Source organism: Amblyomma mixtum, chromosome 1 (genome assembly GCF_055824585.1).
Source record: "Amblyomma mixtum isolate Tamu chromosome 1, ASM5582458v1, whole genome shotgun sequence".
In the NCBI taxonomy this organism is placed as follows: domain Eukaryota; kingdom Metazoa; phylum Arthropoda; class Arachnida; order Ixodida; family Ixodidae; genus Amblyomma; species Amblyomma mixtum.
In genome coordinates, this window is record NC_143012.1 from 149,806,855 (window position 1) to 149,828,929 (window position 22,075).

At 48.0% G+C, this 22,075-nt stretch overlaps 1 protein-coding gene across 2 annotated transcripts in view; it reads left to right on the forward strand.

The window, feature by feature from the left end:
- Nucleotides 1-21,596, forward strand: part of LOC149367940 (transient receptor potential cation channel subfamily M member-like 2) — a 175,169-nt gene extending 153,573 nt beyond the window's left edge. For both annotated transcript variants that reach the window (XM_089558021.1, XM_089558013.1), the window contains exons 19-29: nt 407-596; nt 1,521-1,663; nt 5,746-5,885; nt 8,840-8,955; nt 11,760-11,854; nt 13,035-13,193; nt 15,161-15,247; nt 16,280-16,373; nt 18,036-18,131; nt 19,116-19,283; nt 20,808-21,596. In XM_089558021.1, coding sequence (XP_089414147.1) covers nt 407-596; nt 1,521-1,663; nt 5,746-5,885; nt 8,840-8,955; nt 11,760-11,854; nt 13,035-13,193; nt 15,161-15,247; nt 16,280-16,373; nt 18,036-18,131; nt 19,116-19,283; nt 20,808-20,918 — 1,399 coding nt within the window. In that variant the 3' untranslated portion in view covers nt 20,919-21,596. The remainder of the gene's footprint in view (nt 1-406; nt 597-1,520; nt 1,664-5,745; nt 5,886-8,839; nt 8,956-11,759; nt 11,855-13,034; nt 13,194-15,160; nt 15,248-16,279; nt 16,374-18,035; nt 18,132-19,115; nt 19,284-20,807) is intronic.
- Nucleotides 21,597-22,075: the final 479 nt, after the last annotated feature.

Genomic DNA, 22,075 nt, shown 5'->3' on the forward strand with positions numbered 1-22,075 from the left:
TGCTTCAATAAATTTAGTGTTCCTACACTCGAAAACAAACATGCTATTTCGCTTAAATGCATGTGCGCTTGTTTATTTCATGGATTTAATATTATAGATTTGATATAATTTAATATAGACTTAATTCACAGGACGACGCTGGGCTTGCAACTGGAGTTCCAAGTCCAGCATCGTCCTGTGTCTCTCTCTTTGATATTATTTTATTATTCCAGCCTAACTATTCATGTTGTAAAGTTTTGATATTGGCACACCCTTACTTCAGATCCTTTTGAAATATTATCACTACTCTGTTCCATGTATTTACGCATGAACGTAAGTCGTACTGGTTGCCTCACCGAAATATTTGCCACGCGATAACCGAGATGTCACGATGTCTTGCTTCACGGGTCGTGTTGTTCGCCTCCAGCCACACTGCGCAGAAGATCGAGTCGGCGTCAGACGACATCTGGAAGTTCCAGCGCTACAAGCTGGTGGTGGACTTCATGAACCGGCTGTGCCTGCCGCCGCCGCTGAACGCCTTCAGCTACCTCATCGCGCTGCTGCAGCTCCTGTGGCGACTCATTACCTGCCGCTACTGCCGCACCACCCACCGCCTGGTGAGCATCCCCACCTGTCGGGTTCCCTATACTCCATCTCGCAGGTAGTTTTGAGCGCTGTGAAGGCTGCGGCTACCTGAGCCAGTCAGAATGGCGTGCGTTGCAAAACGTGTTCTTCCGCGCCCTTCACTTCGCGACTGGTGGCTCCATCCCTGGGAAGGAAACAGCACCAGTGTCCGGCTGCTGCATGCCGGAGATTCGGCGACTCGGCGGTTGCCATGTTTACGAATGGCAGCCCCACTTTGCGGCAAGCCTCCGCAGTGCTGTGCTCGTGTGGACTTTCTCTGCTAATCTAAACTGCCAATGAAACGCTCGCTGTAGATTCAGAACACCATGCTCAACTACCTTTTCAGTCACTGCAACAAACTATGTGAAAATAGTCGCAACACTGCTGAAACATTTGAAGGAGTATTTGTTGTCTTCCTTGGCCCTGATTGGACCAGAGCGCTGTACCTTTCACAGTGCTGCAAACGAGTTGTGAGGTGAAGTATACTAGCCCTTTCTGTAGCGCAATACAAGCGTTCGAACGAAAGCATCTTCGACGGAAGTCCGTCTGGTTGGGTTCTTGGGTTCTTGAGATAGCCTTCGAGGAGGTGAGCGTCTTGGCCGTGGAGCCAAACCTGTTCAAGAGGCGACATGTGGAGTCATGGCACATTCGGCTCACACAGGCGGCGACGAATAGGACTCCAAGAATGCTACCCTCTGCGTACGTTAGTGGACTGCGCCACGTGCTAACAAAGGGAGAGCGAAGGCAGCACTCCGCTGCTGGCATACTTTAGTCACCCCTGTGGAAGGGACCGAGTTGGTCCCGAAACGTTGGGCAAAATTAAAACATTGGTTGACGTCAATTTTTTTCTCTCATCAATACAAGCGTAAATGTGCTCCGGCCCGAAGAGGGTTTCCAGCGTTCCTTGTGCTTCGCAGAACGGCCACAGCGACCTGACCAAGTCGCAGCTCCGCCTCTCGGAGAAGGACTACAACTACTGGAAGCATCTCGCCTCGCAGTACAGCCAGCGGCGGCGCGAGGAGCGAGACCTCGAGGAGAACAATAAGAAGCAGCTCGAGAGGTGCGCCCGCCCCCCTTCTTTCTCTTTCCCACCTGTGCGCAGAGCACAGCATGCCATTCTTTCTCGCGCCCAGCAGCCATCGCCTGCTGAGCGTGTCGAGTGTTTTACCGCGAGAGCTTTAGCAGCAGCTTTAGGGTAGAGAGATTTAGCACATCGGAGATGTATTAGCAGAGACGTATACCGGTTTTACGTACGCCTATTGCTCATGCGCAAAAGTCCTACCCGGTACCGCGCTACCCGGCATCGCACTTGCAACCGCGCGTACGCAGCTCCCTCACGTAAAACCGATGTACAGCCTTTGTCAAAAGTAACCAGGCTGCATGGTTTTCTTCTAGCTTGTATAGTGGAGCCCTTGTGGCTTTCCTAACGATCAAAAGGTGTTGGAAGGTAAGAAAACCCCCAGTCCTTACCTTTAACGACCATTTTAGCTTCAGGGAAGCTGTAATGGCTCCACTGTAGGAGCTAGAAGCAAACCATGCACCATGGTTACTTTTGGCAAAGGCTGTACGTCTCCGCGAGCGCGTCTACGGTATGCTAAATCTCTACTAGAGAGATTTAGCAAAGTGGATACCTGCTATTGTTACGTATACCGGCTCGTCGGACTCCTGTTGCGCACGCGTAGTAGCATAGGCGGGGTCACTGCGCATGCGCATGAGGCATCCGGCAAATCGCCATACGTCTACGTTAATACGTCCTGCTTTGCTAAATATCTCTGCTGTATTCCCCCGTGTAGGGCGACTTTGGTCGATCCCCATCGGAGAGCGATCCGCGGGAGTAAAGACGAGGAGACAGAGGCGTTCAAGAAAATCAACTAGGCAAACATATTCAAGTTTCAAGTTTCAAGTTTATTTAAAACGCACATAGTAATACAAATACAATAAAATCAGTACAGTAAAATATTCGCACTATTTACATCTTGAAGCAGTGAAAAAGGCGGTACAGGGGGTGTTTCTTGCTTAAAATTGGCAAAAAGCGTCCTTCTTTCATAGGCACATTACTTTCACTGACATCAAACAAGCCGTGGCACTAGTATGATTGAGATTTTTGAAAATTTTTAGACGTGTTGCTCGGCGAGATTTTCGATTTTGCTCTCCGCAGGTCAGGCGCAGAAGGATACAAGAATCCTTTGTATACCTCTCAAAACAGGTTTTATATTTTTTCTCACAACTGCGGTCGTCCTATATTTCTCACTGCCCCTGTATTCTTTGCCCGTGACCTGCAGAAAGAAGAATATTGGGCAGATTGGAAGAATCGTTACGAGCGAGGTAAACACACAAAATAAATAAATAAATATAGCGCGTACGAAGCGGGCAGAGGCACTCTGGCGCTGTATTCTAGCAAATGTGATTGCATGCCTTGCTTTTCTCGATGCCGCCTGTTAACCACCCGTGGTGGCTCGATGATTAGCGTTCTCGGCTACTGAGCTGGAGTACTCGGGTTCGAACCAGGCCTTGGCGGCCGCGTTTCGATGGAGGCGAAACACAAGAGGCGCCCATGTGCTGTGCGATGTAAGTGCACGTTAAAGAACCCCAGGTGGTCGAAATTATTCCGGAGCTCTTCGCTGTGGCACCTCTTTCTCTCTCTCTTCTTTCACTCCCACCTTCCTCCCTTCTCTCACGGCGCGGTGGAAGTGCCCATCGAAAAGTGAGACAATTAATACACCACTTTCTTTCCTCAAAAATCAATTTATATTTAAGGTGAGGGAAGTTATTGAACAAGTGGCTGAGATATCACGTCTTTATGACGACTGCTTCAGTTCCGCTTCCGTGGCAGCTTCGATTCCCTCGGGCTTAGGTCCGCACTTGCACGGCCGCTTTGCACCTGCCATGCCTTCTGGTTGTTTCTAGGGGCTTTTTTTTTTACATTCTGTGGTTTCGTCGCAGTCCTGCTTCGATCGATCCCTCAGTAAATAAACCCCCATGCGTGCTAAGCACGTGACAATATATTAGTAACTAGCATATATTTGCTCAATATATGTATATGTTGCATGCAAGTGTACAACAGTTGTATCTTACTGGTACTCACCTGTGGGGTAGAAACGTGGAGGCTAACGAAAAGGGCTCAGCTTAAGTTAAGGACAACGCAGCTAGGTATGGAAAGAAAAATGATAGGTGTAACGTTAAGAGATCGGAAGCGGGCAGAGTGGGTGAGGGAACAGACGCGGGTTATTGACATCCTAGTTGAAATCAAGAGGAACAAATGGAGAGCAGGCAAGCGTAGCAGGGGGCGGCCGAAAGTTAGGTGTTCGGATGAGATTAAGAAGTTCGCGGGGATACGGTGGCAGCAACTGGCAAAGGACAGGGCAAATGACAGATACATGGCAGAGGTCTTAGCCCTGCAGTGGGCGTAGTTATGCTGATGATGAACATCCGGAGATCACACTGCTGCTCCAACTTATATACCCCATTTATGAGGCTCTGATGCTGAGGCCAGTGGTGCATGCACACTGAGCGCAGTTAAATTTTATTTGAACCGCAATGGTGGCGCAGATGATGAATACAATTTAGTAGGTTAAGCTGCTGATAGCTCTTATTATAAGAAGCATATTATTTCTGCCGTTTCTCAAATATGCAGACATTCATATGGGTAGATGGGTGTAGTTGGGCAGACCAAATGGATGCAACTGGTTAGACCTACTGGGCTCATGAATTTGAAGCCCAATAGACTCTTTAGAAATTTCACCGTCATCTGGTGTGTGGCGCGCGAACCGCGGTGCCTCCGCAATTACTTGGGCACACGCCTGCCGGACTGCGCTCGGGCCGAATTGAAAAGCACTGCGCCTGGAGCCATCTTCCTTGGCATTGGCTCTCTGCTCCATGCTACAGTCGCGATGCCGGCATGCTGCTGTGTGCCTTTCTGCAGCCAGCGCGGCGTAAGAGACGCACACGGAAACAAGCTGTGTATCCAGAGCACGGAGTGCATGAAGTAGCTGCATGCTTCTTTCTTCTCGTCCGTGGCCTGTTCGTTTTGACATTAAAACAAATGATACAAGTATTGCAAGAGCAGCGAAAATTTCCTAGTACCGTGTAGCCCTTCCGCTGTATAGTGAGCACAAATGTAAAGGTGCCACCTTCGGTGCACTCGAGGGCATGCATTGTTTCCAATGCTGGCGACTCTTTCGGCGTGTCACAAGATCAAAACGTTGCTCAAGCGCGCTTGTTTTGGATTTGCTAGCATCCGCGTCTCAACCATTCATAGTAAGTTCCGTGTGCGGCAAAAAAAGCACGACAATGTGGCGCGGCGAGGAGCGCCGTCGTTCTCCGTTGCGAACCTGCTGCAAACGAGGGCGACACAGGCGGAGTGCAGCAGAAGCAGCGGTGTGTTTTCGTTGGGTCGGTGCCTGCGCACTCCGGCTTAGCAAGCACTCCAGTGATCTGTCACCTTGGTCTGAAGTGAGTAAACTATGCATGTGAACAGCTACGACGCGAGTGATTTTGCACCGGCGGCTAGCGCACCGGCACTGCTAATCGAGCGCCTGTATACGGATCGACATGCATTTCGCCCTGCAGTGCGGCTGCTCGTTCTCGAGTCCCGTCCAAGTGTTAGCCCTCCTTTATCGACAGCAGATTCGACCTGCACGGAAACGCGCACTGTTGACTGATCGCAGTAAGTCTAGCATACCAGCTTGTAGCTTCGCAGAGAGGTGCGGCCGGACACCAAAAGCCTTTCCGAAAATCTGCCCGGGATAATAGTCAGGTCCCTGGCCCACTGCAAATTTTCCGCCATCGCTTTCACAATTGCAACCAAAGTATTGTAGGCATGCCACAGGGTGGAAACTGGTGCAAAGGCTGTGCAGAGCACTAGCTGCACATCTTCTAGCCAAAGATGCCCAAAATATGGCGCGCGGAGCCGGCGGAAGTTGCTGATGATGATGCCTGCCAAGTTGCCAGATTGAATTTTCTAAATGGTCTATTGGGCTCGCCAATTTGGAAACCCAATTGATCCAAATAAATAGTCCATTTACTATGCAATTGGGACACCATTCCAATTGGAACCAGTTGGAAATCCAATTGGTTCCAATGTTTTTCTTTTTTTACTGGGTATAGAAGTATAGATATCAACAGTCAGCTTGCCGCTTGCAGTCTGTCCTTTTTCCTGGAGGACATGGACCACCAGCGCCACACCCTCAGCCTGCTCAGGGGCCAGATCCAGGAACTGCAGAGGACGGTGGGCAGGTCGTTTTCCTACCTGCAGACGCTCAAGACTGCCACCGACAGGCCAGGTAAGTTTCTCCTGTATGCGTGAGCGAAAGATCCCAGGAGCATTAATAAGTAAAACCGAGTAGGAAGTTCGTCGATTTGGGGGATCGAACCAGGGCCTCCGGAGTGCGAGACGGGCACGCTCGATGGTTTGGTACGAACAAAGGCTCGTCTAGTGAATACGGTGTTGTCTTAGCAGGGTGCGTTAGACGTGTACTGTGGTGTATATTAGTAATTATGAGCATGGAAATTACAGGAATCGCAGTTAAGCGAGTAGCAAAGCATGTTTCCGCTACTTTTCCTCTTCACTCTGCGCGCACGTAGCGCCATCAGGCGGCGCCCAATAAAACCACTCCCTCCGCCTCGCAATGTATGCCACGGCTCCAACGAGAGCACGCGACGGCAGCGCCTCCCGCTCGTCTTATTAGGGCGCAGTGGGGCCGTGTGGGGACGCAGGAATCACGCGGTGAGCGTCAAACAACGCAGCGTACGTCCAAGGCGCGTTCACCGCGAAGCTTGCGGCTTGCTGCCCGTTCATTCGGCGCGGAAGCTATGCTGGCGCTCGCGGCACCGGGTTTGTCGAGAACGATGTGCCGACGAACTACAACTACGCTTGCAAGTTGAGTCCCGCGCGTTTCGGCAAGGCGCCTGGCAGCGCTGCTACCTGATTTGCCGCTCCGCGCGTCCGTTTCACCGTATACGTAGCATGAGCAGCATCACGTTCACGCGGAGCCGAAGGCATTGGCCGTGTGCGAAAAATCCCGGAAGGATTAATAAATAAAGAGTAGCAAGTTGGCCTAAATATGGAATCGCATATATGAGCATTAATCCAATAACGCTATCGCGTCATACCCTTAAAGGGAGACTGAAGCACTTTTTTTGAAAATCCGGCTGGCAGCGGCGTCCTATAGTTTTTCATGCTGTATGCTCGAATATCGCATCCAAATAAGGCAAAAACAAGCGCGAATTGCCTTTTTTAGCAGAAATATGCGGCCTGTGCCGCGGGGCACGCCGCGCGGCGCGCCGCCGCCTGTGATTGGTCAAGAGAGGTCGTGACGTCACTTTGAGGACTGGAGAAGCTGCCGATGCGGATCCGGCGCTGCGCTGAGTACAGATCGCAGCTTTCCGTGGCGTTGTAAAAGCGAATATGGCGACTATTTTTTTACTGACCTCCAAAGAAAAGGATACTACAGTTTGTTCATTCCACGTATCACCTGAAATCAAAAAAGACACGAGCAAAAAATTCTACGCCTAGCACAAGCATACGCTAGCGTGAAAGACACGTACGCAGATCATGCGTAAAAGGTGCCAGCACAACCTCGGCTGGTATTCTCGGAAAGGAAGGGGTGCGAACAATACTCAAGTCAATTACCACCACCGGACGCCTCCTGGCTCGCCCGAAAGAGCGTCATCCTAAAGAAAAGGCCCAAAGCGCTGTGTACAAAAAATCCTATTCTCACTACCCGGCTTAGGTTGGGGCAAGAAAGTATTTCAAGGAAACGATGAAGCAGCACAAAGCTGATGTCAAAGTTAGCGAAGCGCAGTGGCCAAGCACTGCGAGGCATGTGACCACAGGATATTGAAGGAATCATTGTGCGCTGGAAACCAAGCTAAATACGCGCACAAGGCTGCTGCTTCACTCGCGGCGCGTTCAGCAGATGCCAGAAAATATTAATCGCTGCCTCGGAAGCGTTCGCCCTTCCTATATTTCCAGTTTAGGTGCAGTGAAGTAGTGGCCAACTATATGTGTGTTTAAAAGCCAAGCTAGCTGCAACTCGTTCGCTGCCACAACTTCAAGAAGAAACCGACTAAGGTTGCGAGACATGATGTTTTTTTGCAAAAACTTGGTTGGCATTCATTTCTCTGTTAAATTTGCATCCGAAATCAGAACGTCGAACGCTTTCATTTTAATCGCTTAGATACGATTAAACGAGATGCCGCATATGAAGAGCTTCAATGCTTGCTTGCTTTGCTTTATTGTGTTTTGCTTTGCTTGCTTGCTTGGACACGTCGAACCGAGTATAAAATCACTAACCGAGCTTTGCTGAGCACGCCTCAGGTGGTCTGGCCGCACCTATAAGCTGAGAAGAGCAACACATGCTTGAGCCTCTATTAGGTTTCTGCAGGGGCACGTTTCTAGTGAGCATGTTTCTGCTTTTAGAAGAGGCGCTTCTTCGAAATGGTGACACGCCTCTCATGCGCGAGGAAACGAAAGGAACTGCGTCATGGTTCAGCCGCGACCGAGATCTGCAGAGATCACATTACGGACAAGCTCTGCATGTAGCCGGTCTCACGAAAGTGCTTCGAGCACAGTACGCTTGCTTTGGTCGGCTTGAATTCTTCGTCAAAGCAGCGAGCGCTTGCGCTGCGAGCGTATGATCTTGCGGAAAACAGTGGAAGACGACACAGTCGCGGGCGTAGTTGTTCGTGGACACGAAAGCAGAGTAGTACCTCGTGTTGAATCTGATTCTCAAGGTAGGCTGACACGCTTTGTATGTCACAACGCACGCAGTACGAGGAACAACGCATGCAGCACGAGAAACAACGCGCGCTGAAAGCTCTCTCGGGTGCGCCGAAGTATCCCCGGCTCCTCAACGTGACGTCACGTTGGCCGACATGGACGAGGTTTCCCTCTCCGCTGTTCTCCTCTCCTGCGGTCGCGCGTGGCGCGGGAGATTTAAACATCGCGTTTTTAATTGGTGATTGCGCCACTGATTTGGCCAAAATCGAAAAAATAATTTCACAGACGTGATCAGCAATGACACTACTTCAAAACCCTAAAAAATTAGCTGATTCGAAAACCGCCTCAGTCTCTCTTTAAGGCGAAGCTTAAGTGCCTCCTCCGAATTTGTTAAGAGCTCCTCCTCACACTCTGGAAATACGATGGCGAGGTCCACTGCTCGATTTTGCGTCAGTGACGTGTCCGCTTCTTAGCGCCCTTGTCCACCCGGTGTGTAGTTGATGTGGTGTTCTGCAGGCGAACTGGGCGGCGGCGTCCTTCCCGGCGCCGTGCACGTGCTGTCGCGGCAGAGCCCGTACCCGCGCACGCGCGTTCTTCGCTACCCGGTGCCCGACAAGTACGTGGCCTGGCAGGTGAGTAGTGCCACACATCTTGCTAGGACAAGCGGGATGCTATTCAGTGCTTGAGCAGTGACTGCATTCAGTTCGCGCACATTTCTCCTTGAAGAGTTTGAAATCACTATGTGCGCCGGCTTCTGATCGCGGATACCTTAAATGTGGCGAGAACCTAATATCTTAAATCTAGCGAGTGACCTTGTCAATCGTAATATTTTGTGGCAAAAATACGACACTTCTAAACTTAAGTCTCTGGTTTCTGGAAGCCCAAGGGGAGCATAATAGGGCCGTTTCTCTCCATTTTATACCTCAGTGGTTTTGATAATAATAACGCATCTGCAAAATTTCTCATACATGCTGACGATGTCAGTCTCTTCTTTTCATTGTTATATTTCAAAAAAGTCATATGTCTGGGCAATACTGCATTAAAATTATAACATGGCTGCTCCACAGTTAATTCCATGCGGATTAATAAAAGGAAAACAAAAGGCGCAACCTTTTGAGCAAAAGTCAAGTCTGTCCCTTCACACTAAAATATTCTCAACAAACGTGCAGTTGAAATTGTGGGTCATCTTAAATGTAGGGGTAGTATTTTCATCCAGTATGTTGTGGTATGGTGATGTACGTGAATCACATATCACAAAAGCTAGCTCAGTTTACTGGAATTTTAAGTCGCATGCGATCCCTACTTTTTGAAAAGGTGAATCTGTGTGGGGTTTTAATTGAGGAGTAAATACTTTTCCCGGTTTAAAGGGCAACTCCGGCGGTTTTTCGATGTTCATCGATCGAAATGGAATTTTAAGTCTATATTCTTTATGGTAATCTGATATCTAATGTAAAATTTTGCGCCTGAAAGCGGCGTAGTTTCTTCGCAAGCGAATTTTGAAGACAAGCGCTCCTCGACGCGAGCGGCACCCATTGATCGAGCAACTTCTACAGGCCACCCTGTACTGTGACGTCACTAGCGTGTCGGCGTGTCAAGCTGGTCGGGCGCGCGCTGGCGTTGGCAGTGCAGGGAAAAACTGAAAATTGATTTTTAGGAAAGTAAATGACGCAGTAACGGACAGCGAATTAAGGGAGGAGTGAAAGAAGAAAGGAAGAAAGAGGTGCTGTAGTGCAGGTCTCCGGAATTATTTCGACCACCTGTGCAATTTCGCGCCATCTCAACGTGCCTGATGGGATGTGTACGCCAGAGTGATGGGTCACGACGACTTCTGATGTGCTGTGGGCTGCACAAATTCTTCATCTGTGACAAAGGGCGTGATCTACCATAGGTTTCCTAGCGATAAGAACCTTCGCGACAATTGGGTGAGAGCTGTCCGCCGTGTAAACTGGTCTCTGAAGAATCATTCCCGCTTGTGCTCGGAACATTTTGCGCCCGATTTCTAAGAAGACAGCGTGTACCTCAGAGGGAGCTTTGGACTCGCTAAGGCTTCGTTCAACCGGCGCTTGAAGGCAGATTCTGTGCCAACGTTATTCGAGTACAACCGCCCATCGCAGCGGCCAACTGAACGAAGCGCGGCCGTCAAGAGGAAGCGGACCACAGTGAGCGTGCTCAAAGTATGTTGGGTTGTAGAACTGTACCTGACATGATTTCACTTCCAAAAGCTCGCCGTCGGGACAAAGCTTCGCAAAGAGAGGACTGTTGGTGATGCATTCCCCTGTAAGGACGTTGTGCACCGCGGCAACGTACCGGCAGCAGATTCTTTCATCAGGCTGGGTTGGCCGGCACTCGCCATACGAACAGCTTTCAGCGGGAGCATCACATTAACTTTTGTTCTGACGACTGTGTCACAAATGCATGTACGACAAATGACTCAAATACTTACTTCTCCGAGTTCAGACCGTCTCCATGCTGCAGGTGACGCGGCCTGCGGTGTGACTCGGCTAGCTAGCGCGGCGGTGGATCATACCTGAAAGGCGACTCGTCCAGTCCAAAATCGTGGAATGAGTAATCTTCTAAAGACTGGCTGGTCTCGGAAAAGCTGTTCTCCGCGCTTCAGTCACGTCGACAGCGCGGCTCCGAACTTCGCAGCGCGGCAAACACGCTAGTGACGGCACAGTACCGCACGAAGGCTCCTCCCCGGTTTCGGATTCGTGGTTTCGGTTTCGAGTTTTGCGTTTTTTGCTGTTTAAAAATTATTTTAGGGTTGCTTTTGAAAACCTTGTATCGTACACATTACAGGAGATTCTTAGGAACACAAAGCAGCCATTAACTTAAAATGGCTGAAAAATCGCCGGAGTTTTTGCCTTTGAGGAGGGCCTGCGCAGTTCAAAACCGCGCGGACCCCACCCCGTCATCGCGCGTACGCTACAGAGCTTACGCCTATCACGGCAGGCCTTGCTTTCAGGGAACAAAGGAACGGCACTCCGGCTGACACAGATAAGGCATTTATTGCTACAACAATAATGACGGTAGCTAGCAACAAAATACGCTAAGGAATCGAGCACAGTTACGAGCGAACGTTCGCCCACGCCAGGCCAAGGGGTAAACTCCAAGGCCGCGCGGGACGACCTGGCGAGAGAATGTTCCCACCACGAGGCCTCGCCCTCCCGGGCCGACGAGGGCCGTGTCCCCCGCGCGCGCAGCAATCACGCCATCCGTGGAGCTCGCGTCGCGGCGACACCGGTGCCCTCCCTTGTTATTAAGGTAACTGTGCTAGGGAGCATGAGTTGCTGGGAAGCCAACCACTTGGGACCGGCGGGGGCAGGTCCCCATATTCCCCCCAACCTTAAATAGACGCTTGCTCATTTGATTACTCGTGGGCAGCACATGCGTGAGGCTCGAGTGCGTGGCTGACGTGTCGATTACTGCGTGGCAGGTGCTGTGGCTCGAGTACGACCCGGTGGCCTACAGCCGGCCGCGCGCCGACTTCCCGGGGCACCTGCAGCCTCATGTCGACGAAGACATCCTAGGGTGAGCATTGCGCCCGTCCTGCCATCGTCTGCTTGCATTGGCGCATCTCCACCGGTTCGCAAAATGAAGTACTGGCATCAAGTCCTGTATGGCGCTTATTGTTGACACAGATCTGGACAGGTGCTTAACCCTTTAATGTACAAATTATGAAGGAATCAAAAAAGTCACTATCTCCACATTATGTAAGTTATGTACCGACATTGAAAAGCCAACATGACAATTTTGGTATTGCCGCTGAAATTTCAGAAATCGATATGTCGCGAATTTGAAACAATGGGCATTTTGTGCAGGTTATCGGAATAGTGTTAAAAATGAACTACCTAGTATGCCTCGAACCCGATCGAAGGCCTAGGAACAGTAGACATTACTTTATCTCACAAGTGCCTTCCTATGTGTCTTGCAAAAAGTGATCACAAAAGTGATCACAAGAGACAAGGAATTGCTGGATGCTGCCTGGAAGTCGCACATCCGTGCCCTCTTTTTCTTCACGGAGCGTCTACACAGTGATGCCAAACATTCTGATAAGAAGGCACTGGCTGCTGGGAATATGTTGGCGTCAAGCTTCGTAAGCAACCTCCACGTAGTAATGAGTTCATAGTGTTTAAATGGTATGTCGCGAATTCGGGGCTCTGGCTTTAAGTGGTTAAGGTGCAAAGACAGAGAGAGGGGGCTGTTATGAATAAGCAAGGTGTACTCAGGTTTTGAACGTGCATTTACCTCGTTTGAGCCTTCAGGCACTTTACGTAAGAGAGTTCTTGGGCATGCTCATGGTCATACAATGGTTCAATGAAAGTGGCCTCTTTAAAGTTTCAAAACACATTGCTTCTTTTATAGGGTTGTGAGTCAGTAATGATAAGTGGGATTAGTGTTCTTGACCTCCTTTTGCCTGCACGATAATCGAGCCGCTTTCCTTTTTCAGGTATTTTAAACTTGTGCTATTCGGTCTGACTTTTTGCAGGGTATCCAAGGAAAGGGAACTTGCGTTATTCTAGTTGTCATTTACAAATTTTGTGCAAATTTACAGCAATGATTGTAATATCGGTAACGTCGTTAGAAATTTGGAGTCTCATAAAACGTTTCGTTTCATGCTTTCCTTACGAGAAAGCACTCTCCAGCATTTCGCCTAGCTTTCCTACCGGGGACTACCACTTACAGGAGAGGCACGTCATCTTTTTCCCAGGCTGAAGCTGGCCTCTGACGGCAGTGGCCCTGTGCCAAGCTTTGCTTGGAACTCGGTATCCACGAGTCCTGCTGGCGTGAGCATCAACCGCCAGTCGTGGATCAGCGATGCTGATGGCGGGCCCATCATCTACCGCCTCGACGCTCAGGGAATGCCGATGTGAGTGGGGAACAGGGCCTGCTTTCTCAGCTGCCATCCAGAGGTGTGCCACTTCACCCTGATTTGCACACTTGGTCTCACTTTATTGAATCTTATTCTCAGCGGTGCCAAATGGCGAAACTTTGCTGTGTATGCATGAGAAGGAAATGGCAAAGCATGCGCATGCATTCTTAATTTCAGTGGGGTAATCTAGGCATTACACGGATGGAACCGTAAATTTTTGTTTTCGCCATCTTACCAAATTTTATCAATGCGTAGCTTGCCCTTTTCTGTTTTCTCTGTTTCATAGACCTTAATCTTTGTTCTTTAGCGTCTAGAGACATTTCCTTTTGTTGTATTCTTTCTGTCCTTACCTTTGGTCATATTCTTTCCTATACGCTTGTTTTAAAGCGACAGTGTTCAGTGTGCCCCGTGTCGCCAAAAAGCCGTCATCGGCTTTGGTATCGGTGTCGTTGGCTGTGAGTGAAAAAAGTATGAAAATCACCAGAGAGGCAACCTAGGTGGCAGTTGGGCCACCTAGATCACGTGACTTTGTGACGCCATCACAACCTGCCCACCGCGTTGTGAGCAAACTGCCCCCTAAGGCAGGTGGCGGTTAAATTAATGATTGGCCTGGGGAGGTTGCTCGGGAAGACTAATCTGGGTCTGACAAGCCCCACTGGCTGCAGCACCTGCCATCGCATGGCAGTGGTGCATCGTTTAAGCACTGTACCACTGTGCCAGGAGAGGTATGAGGACTCCCAGCAATCTATGAATGTAGAGAGTGACGAATTCTGCATATATAGGCATTAACCCATTAATGATACTTTGTCATACAATTAAAGCGAAAATTAAATGTCCCCTCGTGTTTTCTTTTGAATTTTCTGCTGAAATTCGTTTACTGCTATAAGAAATGTGTGGGCATGCAACCTTGCCTCCTTTTGTTTATTTTTTCTTGCGCAATGTGTTTTTACATTTGCAGAGCGAGCAATGTAGCTTTCTTTGGGTCTGGATACAACAAAGATTTTTTTCTTCTACTTTTTGACAAGGAACATAAAACAAAAAAGATGAACAGACAGAATATAGTTAGTACCCTTCATTTTCGGGGTTTATTTTTCCCAGAATATTTCACTTTTTGTGCTTGTTTCTGCGTGGCCTAATAGGCTTTATTTTTGCCTATTATTTTCGTGAACACACAAGAAATGGTGGGATACACCAGCAAACTGAGCTATCAGCTTTGCAGCTTTTTCTTTTTTTCACATTGATCACTGTGTTCATTACCATCAACACATGCAGAACTCCCTTGCCTGTGCTAGGCCTGTTAGCCTTTGTACTCTGAAAACTTTTCTTCAGCAACATAGCGCAACGCCTGTTTTCAACTCGGAACACAATTAAAGCATGACATCATAAGCGCAGGTAGTGCTTGGTGCACTGATGCCAAGAGGTGTCAGATCGATTCATGTATTCTGGCCTCTCTCTTCTGATGTTTACTTTTCAAACTTGTACCATGGATAACAAGGGTTATAAACGGTTTTAAATCAACCATTAACTGAATGCACCACTTAGGGTAAGCACAAGACGTCCGCTAGCTTCTTTAGGGTGTAATCGGCATTGTTCAGTGGCAGTGTACATTTGTGGCTAGAAACCAGGTTTAACCAGATTTATATGAACTCTGTTCTGGGTATGAAAATCAGGCTAACCAGGTTCCACCCGAAAACAAAGCCATTATTGCAGCTCATTTTAAAGTCAGCGCCATGCTATGTTTATGTTTTGTCGCCTTTGCAAGACATCTATTTTTTCATTTGCTGTCTCTTAAATCATGAACCATGTAGCTGGAATGAAAGTCGCGTTTTTGCGTGGTGTCTTGGCTGTTCGTCTTCAATATGCTGCTTATGTGCTGACACCTGAACATTTCTGGATGATGTGTGAAGGCACTTTAGCCGTCGTCATTCCTAACTGCAAAATCACTGTGCATTTGTGTTCCACAGGAACCCTGTCGGCAGAACGGGACTCCGAGGTCGCGGAGCCTTACCACGCTGGGGTCCAAACCATTACGTGCTCTTCGTTATCACCAGGTAACCAGGAAAGCAAACAGGGAATGCAGCGAATCTAACCAACATGAAGGATATAAGGAGGACAGGATAGAGGATGTCGTTGGACGAGTTAGTTGTTCATTATCACATAGGTAACTGCACACACACAAATGAGGACATGAAGAGTACACAACAAGAACTGGTTGTGTACCCTTCAAGTCCTTGGTTGTGCGTACGCAGCTACCTATGTGATAAAAGACAGGACAGAGTGCTTGCACTGTCCCAGTTTGTGCTGTGTTGTTTTGGTCATCTACCATTTAATATTCATTATTTCGCGTGCCAAACGAAACGAAGAAGGGGCAAGGGCAGGTGGACACTGCCCCATCTTATACCAGCCGCATGTCCTTCCCATTTGGAAAAAACTACACAAACGACAAAATATGACACACTGTTCTGTCGTAACGACAGAAACAACAGAACTTGAGACACTGTTCTGTCGTAATGACAGAATTTTCTGTGCTAACTACAAAAAAATGTTTTGTTACTACAAACTCTTAAACAAAATACTACAAAAAATTTCTGTGATGACAGAAACCTTTAGTAGTTTTTTTTACTGGGTTGTCTGTTTTTCCCTTTTTAGAGTCATTTGCGCTGTTAAAAATTATGTCCGTACGTCTAACCTGCAGGATCATCTTGCAGTGCATGAGCCTCCAAGCCACTAAAACATGCGGAGATGAACTTTTGTGGAAAATAGAATAAATAACTTCTAAATAGATTTAAATGGGTGGACTACATTGCAAAGATTTTAGTTCATTACAAACAAGTCAAACAGAACTGCATTTTTGATTTGCATTAAAAGACCATGTTTGGTGTGCGGGCTGAGCAGATACAGAATCAGCATTCACACCACTTGACGCGGAGCCTATCGTGGAACCTAAATGGCACTGTCGTGATGTACAAAGATGGAAAATGAGGCAGTGGTGCATTAAAGGCAACAACATATTTGGTCACTTAGCGGAATTAGGTCTTCTAGACTTGTGCATCTGTGCTCACTGCGATGTTCTTGTGGAACAGGTGGCAGAGGGCCAAGGTGCACCTGGTTGGAGGCAGAGGACTCGAAGTGGTTTTGATGCGTGTCTTCCGGACGGACCACTTCAGCCTGCCAGGGGTGAGTGCTTCCGAGCCGCGTCCTGGGGTCTGGGCTCAGTGCAGTGGCTATACTGAGTAATCGTGCGTGGCTGATAGGTGGGCTTCAGTGAAAGTACGGCTGCGCAGAAAAGTGCACTGCCACCTGCATGTGCCACGAAATATATCGATGCTCTCTCGAAGGCAGTGCTACACATACTGCGAGAGCTATACCTGTACGAACATATTAATTTTGTGGTGATGATGATTTTTTATGGCACTAGGCCAGCTTTGTTCAAAGAGCCCCATGGCACAAGGTGTCTTATAGCTACACAAGATTTGGTCAAAGACCCATTTTCTAGTCTGTTCACCCCAGATAAGCCGAGTGCCAGGCCAGGGGAAATCTTGTACCCATTGTATCACCGGTTTGTACCCCGCGATACTTGGAATCGAACTCCGTACCTCCCGCATGCGAGATGGATGCCCAAACCACTAAACCACTGCTGCGATATGGAAATAAGAAGACTGAGCACCAAGTTTTGGTTTAAGTGCAGTTACATCTGTCCTAGCATAAATTGAAAGATACAGTGTGCCCAAGAAAACAGCTTCAGTGAACACTCCGTCCTGAAGAAACCATGTGTACGAATTCCTATTGGGAAAGTAATGCTTAAATGCATTCAGTAAGCATTGAACATGCCTCTGGAAGGGGCCATTTTCAGTACAGTTAAAACTGCATGTCAGCAGCAGAGGGGGGGGGGCAATATTTCTGCAGCTGTCACTTCACAAACTTGCTTGCTGTAGCTGCGTCAGCATTAAGGTCAGCTTCTGCAAGAGTTATACACTGAATGGCGAGCATTGAGCAAACGTTTAAAAATTACGCAATAATAGCCATGCTGCGAGCAGAAGCGTAAGCAACGACCCATTTTCACCGTCCAGGGGCGCATATCGCGCTGGCGCGACTTGCATAGATAATTGGAATCAACACACTTTCAGCACTCAGCGGCGAGTATCCATGAGCTGCATAGATCCTTGGACCAGCATGCTCACAAAAGGTCCATCTCCTTATAATGTTACTTTGCCAGGGACTGTAGGTGCATTCGATGGAGGGCGTTCAGGCCTCTTGATTGAACATGTGCTTTCTGTTTTGATTTGTTTTCTTCTGCAGATTAACGTTGTAACTGATATCCTGCTAGTGCAGATGCTGTCATTATCACTTGTGTGCACATACATCCCGTGGTGCCGTCTGCTGCTTGCTTGGCCTCGAGCCCGTAGTGCAACATTGGTGTACGTTTACATGATGGAATTCTAGATATTTCCGAGCAGAGCTAAACCACAGCAATTAGCCAGCGGAACCCATTGTGCATTACTAGCGCCCGCTGAGGTGGCCTAGTGTTGATAGCGTGCGGTCGATGAGCAAAAGGTTGGTGGATCGAATCCCAGCCTCGGCGGTCGCATTTCGCTGAGTGGAAAAACGCGTTCGTTTGCTCTGCGATGCATGTTAAAAAATCCCTGGTTGTCGAAATTTAATCGGCTCCGCGCCACAGTTTCGTATCCTTTTAACCTCGTTTTCATTTCTTTCCCAGTGTGTGGTTTAGGAGTCCGCCACAAGTGAGGTAGTCGCTGATCCTTTCTTTTCTTCATAACCGCCCACGGCACCCCGTTAATAGCCAGATGGGTGGCACAACCTCGGCTTGTGTCTTTGCAGGACTTTGTTCCGGGAGAAGCTAAATACGAGACGCTGAAGTTGCTGTTCAAACCGGAGGCCATCACCAAGTGCGCGACAGAGGAGGACATGAAGGAGGTAAGGTGAATTCATGCATTCGCTCGTCACGCGATTGCGAGGGTGCTGTAGAATGCAAGATGGGATCGAGTTTGAATTATATCTTACACATCCGTGTTTTCTGTGGCTCTCAGGCAGCGGTTATTTTAGTCGCATAAAAAATTAGGGCATGGGTTTTTGTCTCCTCTTCGAGGAGAAAAATATCCCGATGGCCTGATTCTTGTGTGTGTAATTCGTTTACAGTTCGTTATCTGCGAGCGGGGGAAAAGTGAAATTGTGAGAGGATACCAAGATTATGGTACCGTGAGAGGATACCGAAATTATTGCGTTGCCTCAGCCCGTGTCATAGGTCCATTGCTTCCTGATGCCTAATGCTAATGCTGTATCATCAGCTCTAGTAAGCGATACAGGCTGGAGTTTTGAAGCGAAAAGCTTCACTAGGCTAGTCAACACTGGGTGTGGCTTATGCTCCGTGGTCAGAATTAGCCACAGCTGTGCATGCGCAGAACCGAGTGACGCCACAGAAAAGGCGCAGGTGGTCGGAGCGGCCACCGCCACAACCCCCGCCGCGACTCCGCCACCTCACCTTTCGGCACAGCTGCACGCTACTGCGCATGTGCGCCGCCTCCTCACCGCCTCTACTACTGCGCGCTCGCCTCCTCGCCACTGTTTGACCTTTCGTTGCAGCCGCGTGTTTACCACAGTTACTATGCATGCGGAAGGAAGGCTATGTAACGCGCTTGCCTACGCCGTTATCGTGGTGTCTCCAGTGCATTGTGCGCGAACTGTGACAGCCATGACGTCAAACAAAGCATAACTACAGCTTTTTGCTTTTATATCGAGGCCTAACCAGAGCTAAGCCACTGCGAATTTTTTTTTTTCGGTTTAGAGGTGAACACAGTTTTAGGGCCAAAAAGCAAGAGCCTATGGTATGCAGCTGTGCACCGAAAATTGTGCTTCATTGCTAGAAGATCAGCGCCGCCTAGATGATCCGCGCTTGCGCAGTTCTTCCGGAGCAACTACATGGAGGAAGAGGGCACGGATGAGCCTGTCATTGAGTGCAGGCAGCGGGGTTACATGGACGACCCCATGAACACGGACCACTGCTGGCGCGAGATCGAGCTTTGGCACGTTCACTACGACGGCGCCGAGAGCCTGCAGGACAAGATGCAGGCATGTGGCTTCTTTGCGCTAGTTGCGACTGGTGTTTTTTTTTATTGCCTAAAGGCATGATTTATGTGTGCACACTTGCGCATTTCGCCCTCATCCCACCATAGTTTCGAATACGATACATACGGTTATAGGTTCTATAATTTGGTAGAAATCGGGGCCTTTGCACTATAGTATTCTGAGATGGTTCATGGTACAAGGATATGAGCAGTTAGTATTCTTTATGTGAAAGGTTGCCTAGTCCTGCCTCGTGTCGTTTGTCCAGTTCCTGTGTGTACTCGTTTTGTCTCAAGCAGCATGGTTTTTTACTATGAGGAAGTTAGCCTGTCCCTGTATCAATCAATCTTGCCGTACTTTGGTGGCATAAACACTGCAAATGCTGGTGCTCGGTACAAAAAACCTTCAGCGAAGCGGTTTTCTCAAAGTTAGTGGAGTTTTCTCAGTGCGAGTAAATAATCTTGCTTTCTTGTATGCTTGAGGGTGTGTGAGAGGTCACAGAAGCTCTAGATACGTTCTTTTCTTGGTCGGAATAAGGCAGGCTCTCTCAGATCATAAATGACAGTTTACCAATATCCCTCAAGAGAAAGTATACAACTGCTGTACATTACCGGTACTCACCTATGGGGCAGAAACGTGGAGGCTAACAAAAAGGGTTCAGTTTAAGTTAATGACGATGGAGTGAGCTATGGAAAGAAAAATGTTATGTTGAATGTTAACAGACAGGAAGCGGGCAGAGTGGGGAAAGGAAATGTCGGTTAATGGCAGCCTAGTGAAAATCAAGAGGAAGAATTTGGCTTGGGCAGCCCATGTATTGGGAAGACAAGAAAATCACTGACCCGTAAGGGTAACGGAGTGGACTCCAAGAGAAGGCAAGCGTAGCAGGGGGTGGGAGAAAGTTAGTTCGGCGCATGAGATTAAGAAGTTTGCGGGGATATGGTGGCTGCAGCTGGCAGAGAACAGGGTTTGGAGAGACATAGGAGAAGCCTTAGCCCTGCAGTGGGCGTAGTCAGACTGATGATGATGACACCTTCTGGACACACTTTTCAAGAGCAAAAGGAAGCATTTTTTTTCCTATCTTACAGCTGCAGGAGCAGCTAACTGAAACAAAAAGCCTGTTGCATTGTCACGGAAGTTGTAACGCTTAATGCAGCGGTGACTTCACGAGCATCCACTGCTAGGGATAGTGTACTATGATATGGTGAGGTGAAAACTACTAGTTTCGACAGAAACTCTCAAACATAGCTGATTCAATTTGTTACATCAGTGTTTTTAATATAGACCACTGCTCCATAATTACATCCAGCTGTATACTGGACATTTACATCGTAAAAGTACTTTGTTTTCCTCTATGTCACTGAGACTATGCCTATGAAGAGTTCATGAGACAAAGGACACTCAGTTAATTCTAAATTTGGAAACCTTGCTGCATATTTTTGGTGACTGCAATATGAAATTACTAAAGAAGATGCATCAGCTTGGTTATGGTTCACTGAGTTCCAGTATGCTGTGCCTTTTTCTGTTTTATAGAGCCACCTGCTATGGCGCCTGGTCACGGAAGACCTGTTCACAAAGTTGCCACTTGGGCAGTCAGTCCTCCTGCATGAAATTACCAAGTCACTGCAAGCAACCATCATCTAATCCCATTGCTTTTACTGCCATCTGACTTTCTGGCCATAATGACTGTGACACTCAGATGAGATCAGTGAAACACTGGCGTCTCATCTTGTGGTGCTGTCTTTCATTTCTTGTTCCACATCTTGACGATGCCTATTTTGCTTTAGCAAAGAGCACTTTGTTATAGTGACTGCATACTATTATTGCTGAACATACCTTGCCTTCACCTAAAAGGATGAAAGCTTGGTCTATTTTTTTACCAAGGTGCAAAGTGATGCACTGTGGTGCTGTACTGTGATTTAATGTGAAATATTTTGTGTTGTATTTGCTAGCATCTGCACTGAAGCAGCAATGTGTAGTTAGTTCATAGATGCAGTAGCTAGTGTCTGTTGAACATCGTTTCTACTATGCCTTCATTTGAATATGTGATATGCTATGTTAATAACCGAAGTATTCAACTCTGTACACACTAACATGCAGATACTGTCACATGCAAATATAGCTTTTTCAATGGATGCTGTTTGTACGCATGATAGAATAACGCTGTCAGTGAACACAGCTTGCTTGTTTGTGCAGTGTGGCTTCGTGACTATGTCTCGCCTTTGAAGCGAAGTGAGAACACAATGGTCGTTTCGCTATGTGCGGTCAGACAGGTGCTGGAGGCTAATCATATTTAAGTATATTATTGCAACCTGATCTTTTCTACTAATAAGAACGGTAAACTGGGCTAGTTGGTAGGAATTCATACTGAAAACTGCACAAAAAACGAAGACACAGAACGAGAAGGCACGACACGGGCGCAGACTATCAACTGAATTTTTATTCACATGAAGAGGCCTATATACGTATCTTCTACCCACAGTGAGACAAGCACAAAAAACACAACAATCGCGAAAATCAACCCGAAACACAATCACACACTATCCCTTCGCGTGCACCGTGATGCAGCCGTCAATTACACTTCCAAAAAACCGCGCACAAAAAATTCAGTTGATAGTCTGCGCCCGTGTCGTGCCTTCTCGTTCTGTGTCTTCGTTTTTTGCGCAGTTTTCAGTATGTCTTTTCTACTCTTTTTGTGGTACTGTTTGCCATGCAGCTCTTGCTGTTATACAAGCTTCCTTATCCTTGGTAGATCAGGCATTGTGTCGTAGTGTGAAACATGTTGACTGTTTCAGTGCCTC